Consider the following 16,223-nt stretch of genomic DNA (forward strand, 5'->3'; position numbering starts at 1 on the left):
TATTAATTTTATTGATTTGTTTACACTGTTATGAGAAGTGGAGTATCTGCAGCAATTTATTTATTTATCACTAAGAGGTTGTTCGCAAGATCCTTTTTATCATTACACATTTGGATTTTATTTGAAGTTTTTTTTTTTTTTTTGCACATTTGCTATTTTGCATTTTTTTTTTGCACTAAGCACTTTATGGATATTGGTATCTTCGATATACACAATTGTATATGTTAATGTGCAACACTTTATTTCATTAGGAGCTTGTTGTTTAGTAGCCCAGCGCTTTTTTTCAGGTAGAAGAAAGTTCCTACAAAAAGGGTGAGGGAGATCGGCAGTACAAGCGTAATATAATGCAGCACGGTGGTGTGAACCATGTTTATAGGGAACCATTCTATTTTGAATGTTGTGTGTTGAGAATGCATTTGCAAGTGCACCCCAGTGCATCTGGGGGTCAACCAGCACTAATAATGGAGAAAGAATCAGCTGCAGGGAGTCTACAAGCGAAACCAGTGACTAGTCCTCTGCCTACCTTTACTGGGCACAACTTCCACAGTTCTTCAAACTGACCTATTGTACGGGACTTTAGTTTATAAACTCTTTCATAGACAGCATTATGTGTAAAGTGCAGCTACATCTGACAGTACTACATAAATGAGAAATACAAATACAATCCTATACAGTATATTCATTAAATGCCAGAATACAGAGAAGGGTTCGCTTTATTAGCTCAGTAATGTCCTTTTACTTCAGTTTAAACATACCTCTTGGCCAGCCACAGTTTGGCTTTCAAGCTGTGGGTGATGTCACACACCTCCCGCTGAATTCGCTCTGAATTAGATGTGTGTTTTGCCTCGAAGAACGACTGGAGCAAGTGAAAAACCTAGATGAAGTAAAACAGAGAGGGGGGAAAACTTCAGAAATTTGCCTTCACTGTAAAAACAAGTTTTAATCCCCAGATCCTCGGAGCCCACTTCTCATCAAAATACATCCTTTGATGAGAGAACGGCCACCTGTAGCTGACGAGTGGAAGTGAGGCTTTCAGCTGGAAAGTCTGCTCCCGCTGGAGAACGCCTGGATGTACTAGGCCCAAATCCTTCCCTTGTTTATAAATGACGGCCTGTGAGCTTCTTTCACATAGAACCAAAAAAAGCCAAATTACCTCACTGTGCCATCAAGATTTCCTAGTGAAGTCACATCCTTGCAATTAAAAACAACGGACAACTAGCCGGAGTACCTAATTCCAAATACAACAAGATCCTTACAAAACGTTGGCCCATACTTATGCACTATATTACCCAAAGTATTGGGACGCCTGCCTTTACTCGCACATGAACTTTAATGACATCCCAGTCTTAGTCCTTAGGGTTTAATATTGAGTTGGCTCAACTTTTGCAGCTATAACAGCTTCAACTCTTCTGGGAAGGCTGTCCAGGGGGTTTAGGAGTGTGTCTATGGGAATGTTTGACCATTCTTCCAGAAGCGCATTTGTGAGGTCAGGCACTGATGTGGACGAGAAGGCCTGGCTTGCAGTCTCTGCTCTAATTCATCCCAAAGGTGTTCTATAGGATTGAGGTCAGGATGGAGGCCAGTCAAGTTCCTCCATCCCAAACTCGCTTATCCATCTCATTATGGACCTTGCTTTGTAAACTGGTCCAAATCATTTGATGGATGGAGGGGGGGGGGGGGGTTATGAGGTGGGGTTGTTTATCAGGGGTTGGGCTTGGCCCCTTACTTCCAATAAAGCATTCCAAGATATTTTGGACAATTTCATGCTCCCAACTTTGTGGGAACAGTTTGGGGATGGTCTCTTCTTGTTCCAACATGAATGCACACCAGTGCACAAAGCAAGGTCCCTAAAGACATGGATGAGAGGCAGGGCGGCAGCTGTGCGCTGGATAACGTATATATTCCTGATTTGGCATTTTTGCTTGCAGGAGGAACGCGCACACGTGCCAATTCTTCTGTGAATAGTCACAGCTAAAGACAATCTGCGGGTGCTGGCCACTCTATGTCCTCCGGCACTCGCTGGTCATAGATGACAGAACGGCGATCTTTCTATGTAAACAAGGCAGATTGCCATTCTGACAGGGGGAGGGATGAATTCTGTATTCCTGCAAAGCAGGTACTAGAACCAATTTCTTCCCCTAGTAAAAGCAGTACACCAAAACAATGGCTAGGCACACAGTTAACCCTTTTATCACCCTAGATGTTTAACCCCTTCTCAGCCAGTGTCATTTGTACAGTGACAGTGCATATTTTTTGCACTGATCACTACATTAGTGTCACTGGTTCCCAAAACGTGTCAAAAGTGTCAGTGTTCAATTGTCCACCACAATATCGCAGTCCTGCTATAAGTTGCTGATCGCCGCCATTACTAGAATAAAAAATAAAATAAATAAAAATTCCATATATATATCCCATAGTTAGTAGATGTTATAACGTTCATGTAAAACAATAAATATACACTTATCGGGATTTTTTTTTTTACCAAAAATATGTAGCAGAATACATTTTGGCCTAAATTAATGAAGAAATTAACTTTTTTCCATTTTTTTTTTATTGGATGTGTTTTATAGCAGAAAGTAAAACATATTGTTTTGGGTTTTTTTCCAAAATCATCAGTCTTTTTTCGTTTATAGCGCAAAAAATAAATGCAGTGGTAGTCAATGACCAATAAAAGAAGGCTCTATTTGTGGGAAACAAATGACAAAGTTTATTTGGGTGCACCGTTGCATGATCGCCCAATTGTCATTTAAAGTAACGAAGTGCCGTATCGCAAAGAGTGCCCTGGTCATAAAAGGGGGTTACTCTTCTGGAAGGTCAAGTGGTTAATGTCCACAGAACACCCCCTAAATAAAATTTCCTTTGTGTTTCAGGGGCTTTCTAATTTTCCCATAATTTGCAGATCTTAAAGACAAGGCATCCCCTGCAAAAAGCGTTTTCGGTTAGGTATGATACTTTGAAAGTATCTTAAACACCAAAGAGCTATAGAGGCTGCAGACCACAACAAAAATAGAATTTAAACTTGTATGTCTTCTTTGCTGAAAATGTGGGGGAAATGATGAGACAAAATAACCATGAGACAAAGAATTAAAATACTTGGAAATCTGTGGCAATGTTGTTCTTTATGGCAGAACAGTATGAGTTGCTCTTGAGGAACGCTTACAAATTACGATTTGTCTGGTGCAAGATGGGAGTACACGCTGAAATTTTCCATTGTAGCCATTTCTGGTTTTTGTTTCCTATTTCTATTGAGTGTTTGGTTCAAATTATTCTGTTTACTTCAAATCATTTTCCATTTCCCTGATGGAGGCGGAGGGTGGGAATTAGACGTGTACAGATTATTTGGTTAACCAGGTCAGGCATGACAAGTATATAGCAGAAGGGCAATCAAATAGCTAGGTACATTACTCATATCCTTGTGCCTCTACCTGCTAAACAGAAACACAAATGACAATAGAGTCCACATCAGGGTGAACAGCTGTAATGAAACTTGCAGTCATATACTTGAGAATTAGGGCTCTTTCACAAGGGTGGACCGTTCAGATCCGCCTGTCCGTTTTTTTGGCGGATCTGAACGGTCCCCCCGTCAGGGGCTGACTGGCAACTTTCGGCCCAGGGGGCAAGTACAAACCAGAGGCTCATGGTGCAGTGACTCGGCCCACTCCCTCTCTCCCTCATCTCGGCTTCCTGCTGACCCCCATTCCAGGCTGAAGTTTTGCTCCAGATGCGCTCTACTCACTGGCTGAATCCTGGTTCCCGACCTGGTCAACAGGGGGCAGTTGGCGGGGAGCTGGGACAGCTCGGTAGGGGCTGCCTGGGGGAGAAGAGTCTCCAGTGGGGCATGGAACCGGCCTCAGCTCGAAGTTTACACCATCCATGCTGGGGGGAGGTCTGCGCTCTTTCCTTGTCTTCATCCCGCACTCAGTAGGTCAGCAGTGGGGACTTTTTACTTCTCTTCGCCTAGTAATCCTTTAGGCATGTCTGTGGCAGAAGAGGTGCAGCCTTTTTACGAAGCATCAGAGTGGCCTGGGGGGCAATTGCCCCCCTGCCCCCTGGCCCAGTCCTCCCCTGCCCCCCGTGCATCTCTATGGGGGATCGGATGTCAGCGGAGACATGTCCGCTGACATCCGATCCGTCAAATCTGGACGGATGGAAACCCTATTTTCCATCCGTCCAGCAGATGGGATCGGATGAGAACGGACAGACAGTCCGTTCCCATCCGATTTCCCCCATAGAGATGCATGGGGAACTGACGGCTGTGTCTCTGCACACTGCGCGGAGACACAGCTTTCATCCTCCTGCTCAGCGGGGTATTGGCGGTTCGATCCCCCGCTGAGAAAAACGGAATCTGTCCGACGGACGGATAGTGTGAAAGGAGCCTTAAAGCTGAACTCCAGGCAGATACAAGAAGACACAAATTAGTGCAGCCTTGTATTCAACAATACATCTTCAAATGTATTGCAATGTAAGCAGTGTCCGGATCGTAAGAAATACAAATCCTTTGACCAATAAAAACAAAAATATACAGTGGGGAAAAATATTATTTGATCCCCTGCAGATTTTATACCTTTGCCCAGTTACAAATAAATGAAGGGTCTAGAATTGTTAGCATAGGTTTAATTTTAACGATAGACACAGAATATCAGCCAAAAATCCAGAAAAAAAACATACAAATGCTATAAATTGAGTTGCAGTTCAGTGAGTAAAAAAAGTAAGTGATCCCCTACCAACCAACCATAATTCTGGCTCCAGTATGTGCTCATGTGGTACACAGATTGGTCCTGTCAATTTAAGAAGGTGCTCCTAACGAAAACTCGTTATGTGTATAAAAGACACCTGTCCACAGAATCTCTTTCTTCCATTCAAATCTCACTATCATGGGCAAGACCAAAGGGTTGTCAAAGGACGTCAGGGACGAGATTGTAGACCTGCACAAGGCTGGAATGGGCTACAAGACCATCAGCCAGAAGCTTGGTAAGAAGAGGACAACTGTCAGAGTGTTTTTTTGCAAATGGAAGAAATACAAAATAACCATCAATCGCACTTGATCTGGAGCTCCCTGCAAGATTACGCCTCATGGGGTAAGGATGATCATGACAAAAGTAAAGGATCGGCCCAGAACTACCCTGAAGGAGCTTGTGAATGATCTAAGGGCAGTTGGGACCACAGTCATCAAACAAACCATTGGTAACACAATATGCCACCATGGATTTAAACCCTGCAAGGTCCCCTTTATTAACAAGGCAGATGTACATGCCCTCAGAAGATTGCCAATGAACATCTCAATGATTCAGAGAAGGATTGGGAGAAAGTGCTGTGGTCAGATGAGACCAAAATTGAGCTCTTTGGCATTAACTTAACTCACCGTGTTTGGAGTAAGGAAAATGCTGACCATGTTCCTAAGAACACCATTCCTATTCTTACAGTCAAGAACAGAGGTGAAAACATTATGCTTTGGGGCTGTTTCTCTATTAAAGGTACAGGCCGACTTTGCCACATTGAGGGGCCAAGGGACGGGGCCATGTATTGTAAAATCTTAGATGAGAACCTTCTTCCCTCAGCCAGAACACTGAAGATCGGTTGTGGATAGGTCTTCCAGCATGACAATGACCCAAAACATACCGCCAAAGCAGGAAAGGAGCGGCTCAAGAAGAAGCACATTAAGGTCATAGAGTGGCCTAGTCAGTCTCCAGACGTTATTCCTATAAAAAAATTATGGTGGGAGCTGAAAATTCGAGTTGCCATGCGACAGCCAAGAAACCCTAAGGATTTGGAGAAGATCTGTAGAGAATAGTGGACCAAAATCCCTCCTGAGATGTGTGCAAACCTGGTAAAATACAACTAGTGTCTTACCTCTGTGCTTGCCTACAAGGGTTTCTCCACCAAGTACTAAGTCATTTTGCTTTGGGATCAAATACTTATTTTACTCACTAAACTGCAACTCAATTTATAACATTTGTATCGTGTATTTTTTTTTGGAATTTTGGTTGATATTCTGTCTCTACAATTTAAAATATACCTACAGTGCATCTGGAAAGTATTCACAACCCTTCACTTTTTACACATTTTGTTATGTTGCAGCCATATTCCAAAATGGATTAAATTCATTATTTTGCTCAAAATTCTACAAACAATACTCCATAATGACCACATGAAAGAAGTTTGTTTCAAAATCTTTGCCAACTTATTAGAAATAAAAAGCGACCATAAGTAATCACAGACTTTTCCATGACACTCAAAATTGAGTTCAAGTGAATCCTGTTTCCACTGATCATCCTTGAGATGTTTCTACAACTTGATTGGAGTCCACCTGTGGTAAATTCGGTTCACTGGACATGATTTGGAAAGGCACACACCTGTCTATATAAGGTTCCACAGTTAACAGTGCATGTGAAAGCACAAACAAAGCAATGAAGTCCAATAAATTGTCTGTAGACCTCCTAGACAGGATTGTATTGAGGTACAGATCTTGGGAAGGGTAAATAAAAATGTCTGCAGCATTTAAGGTCCCAATGAGCACAGTGGCTTCCTACATCTGTAAATTTACTGTAAATGTAAGAAGTTTGGGCTCACCAGGGCTCTTCCTAGAGCGGGCCATCTGGCCAAACTGAGCAATTGGGGGAGAAAGGCCTTAGTCAGGGAGGTGACCAAGAACCATATGGTTACTCTGACAGAGCTCCAGCGTTTCTCTGTGGATAGAAGAAAACTTTCCAGAAGAACAACCATCTCCGCAGCACTCCACCAATCAGGCCTATATGGTAAAGTGGCCAGACGAAAGCAACTCCCCAGTAAAAGGCACATGACAGCCTACCTGGAGTTTGCCAAAATGCACCTGAAGGACTCTAAGGTCCTGAGAAAAAAAAAAAAATTCTCTGGTCTAAAAAAAAAAAAAAAAAAAGATTGAACTCTTTGGCCTGAATGGCTAGCATCATGTCAGGAGAATACCAGGCACCGCTCATCACCTGGCCAATACTATCCCTACCGTGAAGCATGGTGGTGAAAGCATCATGCTGTGGGGATGTTTTTGAGCACCAGGAACTGGGAGAATAGTCAGGATCGAGGGAAAGATAAATGCAACAATGTTCAGAGACATCATTGATGAAAACCTGCTCCAGTGTGCTCTGGACCACAGACTGGGGTGAAGGTTCATCTTCCAACAGGACAACCACCATTAGCACACAGCCAAGATAACAAAGCAGTGGCTACGGGACAACAATGTAAATGTCTTTGAATGGCCCAGGCAGAGCCCAGACTTGAATTTCATTTAACATCTCTAGAGCTGATGGAGATTGGGAGGTCCTGCAAAGAAGAATGGGAGAAAGTGCTTAAAAAAAAATAAATAAATAGGTGTGCCAAGCTTGTAGCATCAGACTTGAGATTATAATTGGTGCCAAAGATGCTTTAACTTAGTATTGAGCAAAGGCTGTGAATACTTACAGTATGTACATGATATTTTTGTTTTTCATTTTTTATTTTTAATAAATTTGCAAAGATTTCAAACAAACTTCTTTCACGTTGTCATTATGGGGTATGGTTTGTACAATTTTTATGAAATAATAAATAAAATCAATTTTGGAATAAGGCTGTAACATAAAATGTGGAAAAAGTGAAGCGCTGTGAATACTTTCTGGATTCACTGTATGATAGAAATTCTAAACCCCTTTGTTCCTTTGTATGTAGGCAAACTTATAAAATCTGCAGGGGGTAAAAAAAAATGAGTTTCCCCACTATATATACCGGTATATATATAAACAAAATTATAAACGCAACACTTTTGTTTTTGCCCCCATTTTTCATGAGCTGAACTCAAAGATCTAAGACTTTTTCTATGTACACAAAAGGCCTATTTCTCTCAAATATTGTTCACAAATCTGTCTAAATCTGTGTTAGTGAGCACTTCTCCTTTGCCGAGATAATCCATCCACCTCATAGGTGTGGCATATCAAGATGCTGATTGGACAGCATGATTATTGCACAGGCGTGCCTTAGGCTGGCCACAATAAAAGGCCACTCTAAAATGTGCAGTTTTGTCACACAGCACAATGCCACAGATGTTGCAACTTTTGAAGGAGCGTGCAATTGGCATGCTGACTGCTGGAACGTCCACCAGAGCTGTTGCCCGTGAATTGAATGCTAATTTCTCCACCATAATCCGTTTCCAAAGGCGTTTCAGAGAATTTGGCAGTACATCCAACCGGCCTCACAAACGCAGACCACGTGTAACCACACCAACCCAGGACCTCCACATCCACCATCTGCCCCTCCAAGATCATCTGAGATCAGCCACCCAGACAGCTGTTGCATAACCAAAGAATTTCTGCAAACTGTCATCTGCATGCTCGTCATTGTCACTGGGGTCTTGACCTGAGAGCAGTTTGTCGTTGTAACCGACTTGAGTGGGCAAATGCTCACATTAGATGGCGTCTGGCACTTTGGGGAGGTGTTCTCTTCATGGATGAATACCGGTTTTCACTGTACAGGGCAGATGGCAGATAGCATAGTGTGGGTGAGCGGTTTGCTGATGTCAACATTGTGGATGGAGTGGCTAATGGTGGCAGTGGGGCTATGGTATGAGCAGGTGTATGTTATGGACAACGAACACAGGTACATTTTATTGATGGCATTTTGAATGCACAGATACCGTGATGAGATCCTGAGGTCCATTGTTGTGCCATTAATCCACGACCATCACCTCATGTTGCAGCATGATAATGCATGGCCTCATGACCTATACACAATTCCTGGAAGCTGAAAACATCCCAGTTTTTGCATGGCCAGCATACTCACTGGACATGTCACCCATTGAGCAGGTTTTGGATGCCGTGTTCCAGGTCCTGCTAATATCCAGCAACTTCGCACAGCCATTGAAGAGGAGTGGACCAACACTCCACAGGCCACGATCAACAAGCTGATCAACTCTATGTGAAGGTGATGTGTTGCAATGCGTGAGGCACATGGTGGTCACATCAGATACTGACTGGTTTTCGGGCCCCCAAATACAGTAAAACTGCACATTTTAGAGTGATCTTTATTGTGGCCAGCCTAAGGCACGCCTGTGCAATAATCATGCTGTCTAATCAGCATCTTGAAATGCCACACCTGTGAGGTGGATGGATTATCTCGGCAAAGGAGAAATGCTCACTAACACAGATTTGTGAACAATATTTGAAAGAAATAGGCCTTTTGTGTACATAGAAAATTTTTTAGATCTTTGAGTTCAGCTCGTGAAAAATGGGGGCAAACACAAAAGTGTTGCGCTCATAATTTTGTTCAGTGTATATATATATATATATATATATATATATATATATATATATATATATACACACACACACACACAGTATCTCACAAAAGTGAGTACACTCCTCACATTTTTGTAAATATTTTATTATATAATTTCATGTGACAACACTGAATAAATTACACTTTGCTTCAATGTAAAGTAGTGAGTGTACAGCTTGTATAACAGTGTACATTTGCTGTCCCCTCAAAATAACTCAACACACAGCCATTAATGTCTAAACTGCTGGCATCAAAAGTGAGTACACCCCTAAGTGAAAATGTCCAAATTGGGCCCAAATAGCCATTTTCCCTCCCCGGTGTCATATGACTCGTTAGTGTTACAAGGTCTCAGGTGTGTTAAGTTTGGTGTTATCGCTCTCATTCTCTCATACTGGTCACTGGAAGTTCAACATGGCATCTCATGGCAAAGCACTCTCTGAGGATCTGAAAAAAAAAAAAAAAAAAAAAGAATTGTTGCTCTACATAAGGATGGCCTAGGCTATAAGAAGATTGCCAAGACTCTGAAACTGAGCTGCAGCACTGTGGCCAAGACCATACAGCGCTTTAACAGGACAGGTTCCACTCAGAACAGGCCACGCCATGGTTGACCAAGGAGGTTGAGTGCACATGCTCAGCGTCATATCCAGAGTTTGTCTTTGGGAAATAGATGTATGAGTGCTGTCAGCATTGCTGTAGAGGTGGTGGGGGGGTCAGCCTGTCAGTGCTCAGACCATACGCCGCACACTGCATCAAACTGGTATGCATGGCTGTCGTCCAAGAAAGAAGCATCTTTTAAAGATGATGCACAAGAAAGCCCACAAACAATTTGCTGAAGACAAGAAGACTAAGGACATGGATTACTGGAACCATGTCCTGAGGTCTGATGAGACCAAGATAAACTTATTTGGTTCAGATGTTGTCAAGCATGTGTGGCGGCAACCAGGTGAGGAGTACAAAGACAAGTGTGTCTTGCCTACAATCAAGCATGGTGGTGGGAGTGTCATGGTCCGGGGCTGCATGAGTGCTGCCGGCACTTCAGTTCATTGAGGGAACCATGAATGCCAACACATACTGTGACATACTGAAGCAGAGCATGGTCCCCTTCCTTCAGAGACTGGGCCGCAGGGCAGTATTCCAACATGATAATGACTCCAAATACACCTCCAAGATGACCACTGCCTTGCTAAAGAAGCTGAGGGTAAAGGTGATGGACTGACCAAGCATGTCTCCAGACCTAAACCCTACTGAGCATCTGTGGGGCATCCTCAAATGGAAGGTGGAGAAGCGCAAGGTCTCCAACATCCACCTGCTCCGTGATGTCGCCATGGAGGAGTGGAAGAGGACTCCAGTAGCAACCTGTGAAGCTCTGGTGAACTCCATGCCCAATAGGTTTAAGGCAGTGCTGGAAAGAAATGGTGGCCAGACTTTTGTTGCTAGCACTTTAGACATTAATGGCCATGTGTTGAGTTTTGTTGAGGGGACAGCAAATTTACACTGTTATACAAGCTGTACACTCACTACTTTACATTGTAGCAAAGTGTAATTTCTTCAGTCTTGTCATACGAAAAGATATAATGAAATATTTACAAAAATGTGAGGGGTGTACTCAATTTCAAGAGATACTGTATATCCATCTGGTTTTCTGAAGTTGAGCATTAAGAGGAAAAGAAAATCAAACAAGCACAAAGCAGCACACAACTTCTCTTTTAATAAAGTTGGCTCCACTCACAAGAAATAGTTACAGAATGAAGCAAATAACCTACTATCCACTCATGACTCTTGGAAATTCCAGTGGTGTGAAAATGTACCCTCTGATTTAAGTTCTTCCAGAAAAATAAAATGTAATACATTTTTTATATCTTTTTGGAGCTTTGCTTTAAAGTATAACTAAAGGCAAAACTCTTTTTTTAGTTTTGGATAGAGTGGAGAGGGATTAGAACTCCTACTGGGGTTTTATTGCTGTCTGTGTCCCCAGTATGGAGATTCACCCTCTCTACGTGTCCTGTTTATCATTGATATTAAAAGTGAAAGTAAAAGAAAATGACCCATTTTTGATTGACCCCAGAAAAGTATTTGAAGCAAATCTTCCTAAGGGGACACTAATTCTGGTGACATGGGGCGGGGGGGGGGGCCCCAATTATACACAGGTTGCAAAAAAAAAAAAGCTGACAGGGATATAACCCTCCCTAGTGCCGGGACAAGGTCATCCAGCGGCAAGGATGCCAAACTGCACCCCCCTCCCCTTACCTTAGATATGGATCAAACCGCCCCCCATCCCTGCAATAAACCATTGCGCCCAGGGCAGCCCTCCCTCCTGACCACCCCTTGCCCCGGCCTTGCCCTCCCTTACTCTATCCAAAAGGGAAAAAAGTTTTTCCTATAGTTCTACTTTAATAATGTCATATATGCATCAGATAACTGATATTATTGACCTCAAAAACTGTAGCATTTATGGAATACATAATGAAATACATTTACGATTACACCTCAGTCTTAGTTATGTCTTTATCATTTCCTTGGCTTTCGTGGTTTGCAGAGAAATGCTGCAGAATGAGACCAGCGCTGGGCACAGGCCGTGATAATGTAGTGGTTTACCAACTTTCCTGAAACTTTGTGAGGTTGAGGAAATTCAATATTTAAAATTAGAAAAGAATGTAAAGTCACACATTGTGCCAAATGAAACCTACTTTAAATAGAAACGTCATAGAAGCAGTCTTCTTAAAGCCCATTATCTGAATACCCTCCAATAACAAACAACAAATAAAACAGACCAGAAAGGAAAGCGAAAAAGGCCTTTAAAGCACGCTATGAGTCATCCCGTGGAAGATGATTATTCAGGATTTATACAGAGGTAATGAAGGGAAACACTGCTACATAAACTGTAATTACACATATTAATATGGTCTAGATTTACCCTGTTCCAATTGAGTTAAGTATTTATTTATCTTCTACAGATGGTGGAAATGGATATATCCATTTACTTTAACATTCCAAAAAGGGTGGGTCCGTTCAAAGGAGGCTAAGCCAATTCATCATGAGAAGGCATTTTATAACATACAAAAAGGACCATGTAAATGTTCCAATACTAACATGGAAATTATATAAGGTTCTCTGTTAAGGCTCCATTATGAAAAAAGGGAAAAATACAGAAATATCAGGCATGTCTAATGCACGGTAGGCTTTATTAAAAATTTTAATTTTTTTTTCATTAAAATAACTGTATAAGGCCCCTTTCACACTTGCCACTCCATCGGCGAACTTAGTTTTTCTCAGCGGGAATCAATCCCATTGATCCTCCGCTGAGCAGGCGGATGGCAGCTCTGTCTCCACGCTGTGTGCGGAGACAGAGCTGTCAGGTCCCTGCTGTCCTCTATGGGGAAATTGGATGAGAATGGGCCGCCTGTCCATTCTTATCCGATCCGCCAGATGGATAGAAAATAGGGTTTCCATCCGCCCGGATTAGACGGACAGGATCGGATCGGATTTCAGCGGACATGTCTCCGCTGACATTCGATGCCCCATAGGGATGCATGGGGCATCCGTTCAGATCCGCCTGAAAAACTGACAGGCGGATCTGAACGGTCTGCAAGTGTGAAAGGGGCCTAACACAGACATTTTCTCAGTACTAGATTATAAACCAGGTAGGTAATTGTAGTGGTAATAGCAGGATGAGGGTTGCATATTTCAACCACTGATAATCACACTTGGGTAAGAAATCCCCCAATGGACTACGGTCGGTTTAAATCCCAACCACGACCCTAGTTGTCTGGTGTTTGCATGTTCTCCCTGTATGGGTTTCCTCCGGGTACTCCAGTTTCCTAGCACACTCCAAAGACATGCTGTTAGGTTAATTGGCCCCTGTCTAAATTGGCCCTAGTATGTGTATGAATGAATGTGAGTTAGGTAACTTAGATTGTAAGCTCCTGTGGAGGGACTGAATGTGCAATATTATGTAAAGCGCTGCATAAATTGACAGCACTATATAACTACCTGTAATAAATAAATAAACAATGGAAGCTGTCATCCTCTGACTCCCAAGTGCCATTCGGCATTTAGGGCAGTAATTTTGGTAATGCTGAGCCGCACTGCTCCAGAACTCATCTGAGAGTGAAGGAACTGTAGTTTGCACACTTTAGAGCAAACCTTTATTAAAATAGACTTTAACTGGATGATTAGTTTGCTAAAGCAGTCATTTTTTCAAAAATCATAATTACCTGGACTGACTCTGTAATGTCAACCGACAACGGGCTTCAGCCCGCTGTCTGTTAAAAACAGGTCACAGGAGTGCAGAACGAACTGCACTTCTGTGATCCACAGGAGCTTTGGCTATACTTCTATAAATATAGTACCTGCCGATTCTGCCATTAAAAGTCTTTGTTCTGGCAATTTCTGTTATAAGGTGACTACTCTATACTCTGTCTCACGAATGCTCTCCTGCATTGCCACCGTGTGATTTGCTCTTCCAACAGAGATTACTAGTGGCAATGCCAACACATATAGCCCAGATATGGTCCACTGTAGTCAGTATCAGGAAACCCACCAAATAAATGCCATGCAATCATTGCAGGCTGCAGTTAATCTGCAGGTGTAATATGCTAAATAACATGAAAAAAGCACTTTAAAATGTTATAATTGTTCCTGATACATGGTAATTTACTGCTTTAGCAAACTAATCATCCAATTAAAGTGGAAGAAAATTCCAAAATATACTCTTGAACCCCCCCCCCCCCCTACTTATCTTGCCTAACCTGAAAAAGATCTGTGTACTTACCTATTTTAATTCACTCAGTTCCAGTCACATGATCCCTCAGCTCTGTGTAAGGAATCGCTCAACAACAGCTGTGAATCAGAGGAGCGGTGACATCACCCATAGGGGTTGATTTACTTAAACTGGAGAGTGCAAAATCTGGTGCAGGTCTGCATGGCAGCCAATCAGATTCCAGTATTTTTTTTTGTGAAAGTTTGATTGAACAAGCTGAAGTTGGGAGCTGATTGGCTACCATGTACAGCTTTTTCACTCTCCAGTTTTAGTAAATCAACCCCAAAGTCTTCCACGAGCCAGCCATGGTCAGGACTCCATTCTCTTCACTGCAACAGTCACTCACGGACATAGGGGAAGAGGAGCTGCAGGATCACACATGACTGGGCCGGAGCAGATTAAAAATAGGTAAGTACATTTTCTTTTTTCTACAGATTAGGCAGGACTGGTAGGAGGAGGGGGAAGGAACATATTTAAGAATAATTCTAGTTAGGGTTTTCCTCCACTTTAGGGCTTCATGCACACTGGGGCTTTTATAAATGCTTTTCTCATGGCAGAAGAAAAGCAGCTTCAAAAACGTGTGCAAGCCACGTTTTTGCAAATGCATTCAGGTGCGTCAACTGGTTGGGCTTTTATGTATTTCAGTGGGCAGAATATTTATTCTGGCTACAGAAATGAAAAAACGTTTAAGCACTAAGTGCGCCTAACGCTGGCATTTCTTCTGCCAAACTGATCCTCTCTTGAATGTACACGTGATTTTTTTCCTGTTTCTTCACACCTTCGCCTCTAAACTCTTGTAAATGCCTATGCATGGCCACATAGGCTTACATTGAGGGGTGCTTTGAGGCTGACACCTCCATACGCTGGCCTAGTTTAATGGTGAACAAATAAACCTTCTGAGCAGTCTGATGGTCTTGCTCTGAACACAGGAGCTATGGCAGATCCAGTTTGACACTTTTTAAACCCTAAACCACTGTGTTCATAACAGACAGCGTTTCCAGCCTCTAGGCCTCTTTTCCTTGGTGTCTTCTTCACCACCATTCCCATGGAGCAAGACAGAGACAATACACAACTTTCTATAGGTAACATCTGGCTATGTGTTTGCTACTAACCCTGATTTCCACTTGCTTCATGCCACCCCCTCTACCTTCTTAACTCATCCACTGAATGGTTATGAACTTAATTTTCCCCCACCAACTTGGTACCTCACTTGGGCTTCCTTGTGTCAGGGTCATGAATTACCTTTGATAGGTCTTCAGTTCGAATAGGTTGCTAGGTTTTAGGGTAGGCTTGGGACGTTCTTTTAAGTCCATAGAATGGGGATTTGTCAAAAATGGAGATTAAATGCCCAAATGATAAACAGCCATCAAACATAACCCCTAAGGTTGTGCACAAATTTAAACTGTAGCCAGAGCAGATTTTGGGGTTGGGATGCCCTTACTGAGAGGTTTCACTCACAGGCAAACAGGAAGAACATATAAACACCATGCAGATATGGGTCTGGTTGAAACCAAACCATTAGAAAACAGAACTAAACACTGGATCACTAAGTTTACCATGGAAGGAATGGAACCACCAATACGTATACACCATAGTTTGTAGACGCTTTAGCTTTCACACAAACCAGTTAATATAGACCTATTGGATTTTTTTGTTTGTTACCAAAGACATGTAGTAGAATACATTTTTATCTAAATTTATGAAGAAACTTATTTATTTTATTGGATATGTTTTATAAAAGAACGTAGAAAATATCTGGGGTTATTTTTTAAAACATTTGATATTTTTTGGTTTATATAATAAAAATAAAAAAACCCAGTGGTGATCAAATACCATCAAAAATGTTCTATTTGTGTGAAAAAAAGTGATAGAAGTTTCATTGCAGTTTACAGTGTTGCATGATTGCGCAATTTCCAGTTAAAGCAGCAGAGAGCTGAATAGCAAAAAACAATCTGGTCATGAAGGGGGTAAAACCTTCCTTTGGTCAAGTGGTTAAAAAAGAAACTATAAACAAAACCCTGGAAGATACACTTTCTGTACCATACACAATGAGGTAAAGTTAAAGTGGATGTAAACGTTTAGAGGAGGGGATATCTAGTACAATCTCAGTATTTGCAGATGATACTAAATTAGGCATGCCAATATCTTCTATGCAGGATGTGGAAACCTTGCAAGCGGACCTGAA

General features: G+C 42.1%; 1 protein-coding gene across 2 annotated transcripts in view; it reads right to left on the bottom strand.

Annotated features, from left to right (window-relative positions):
• THADA (THADA armadillo repeat containing) overlaps positions 1 to 16,223 on the bottom strand; it is a 1,178,628-nt gene that overhangs the window by 328,846 nt on the left and 833,559 nt on the right. For both annotated transcript variants that reach the window (XM_082249837.1, XM_082249838.1), the window contains exon 30: positions 756 to 874. In XM_082249837.1, the coding sequence (XP_082105963.1) occupies positions 756 to 874 (119 nt within the window). The remainder of the gene's footprint in view (positions 1 to 755; positions 875 to 16,223) is intronic.

The sequence above is a fragment of the Pelophylax lessonae genome (assembly GCF_965119305.1).
Source record: "Pelophylax lessonae genome assembly, chromosome: 3".
In the NCBI taxonomy this organism is placed as follows: domain Eukaryota; kingdom Metazoa; phylum Chordata; class Amphibia; order Anura; family Ranidae; genus Pelophylax; species Pelophylax lessonae.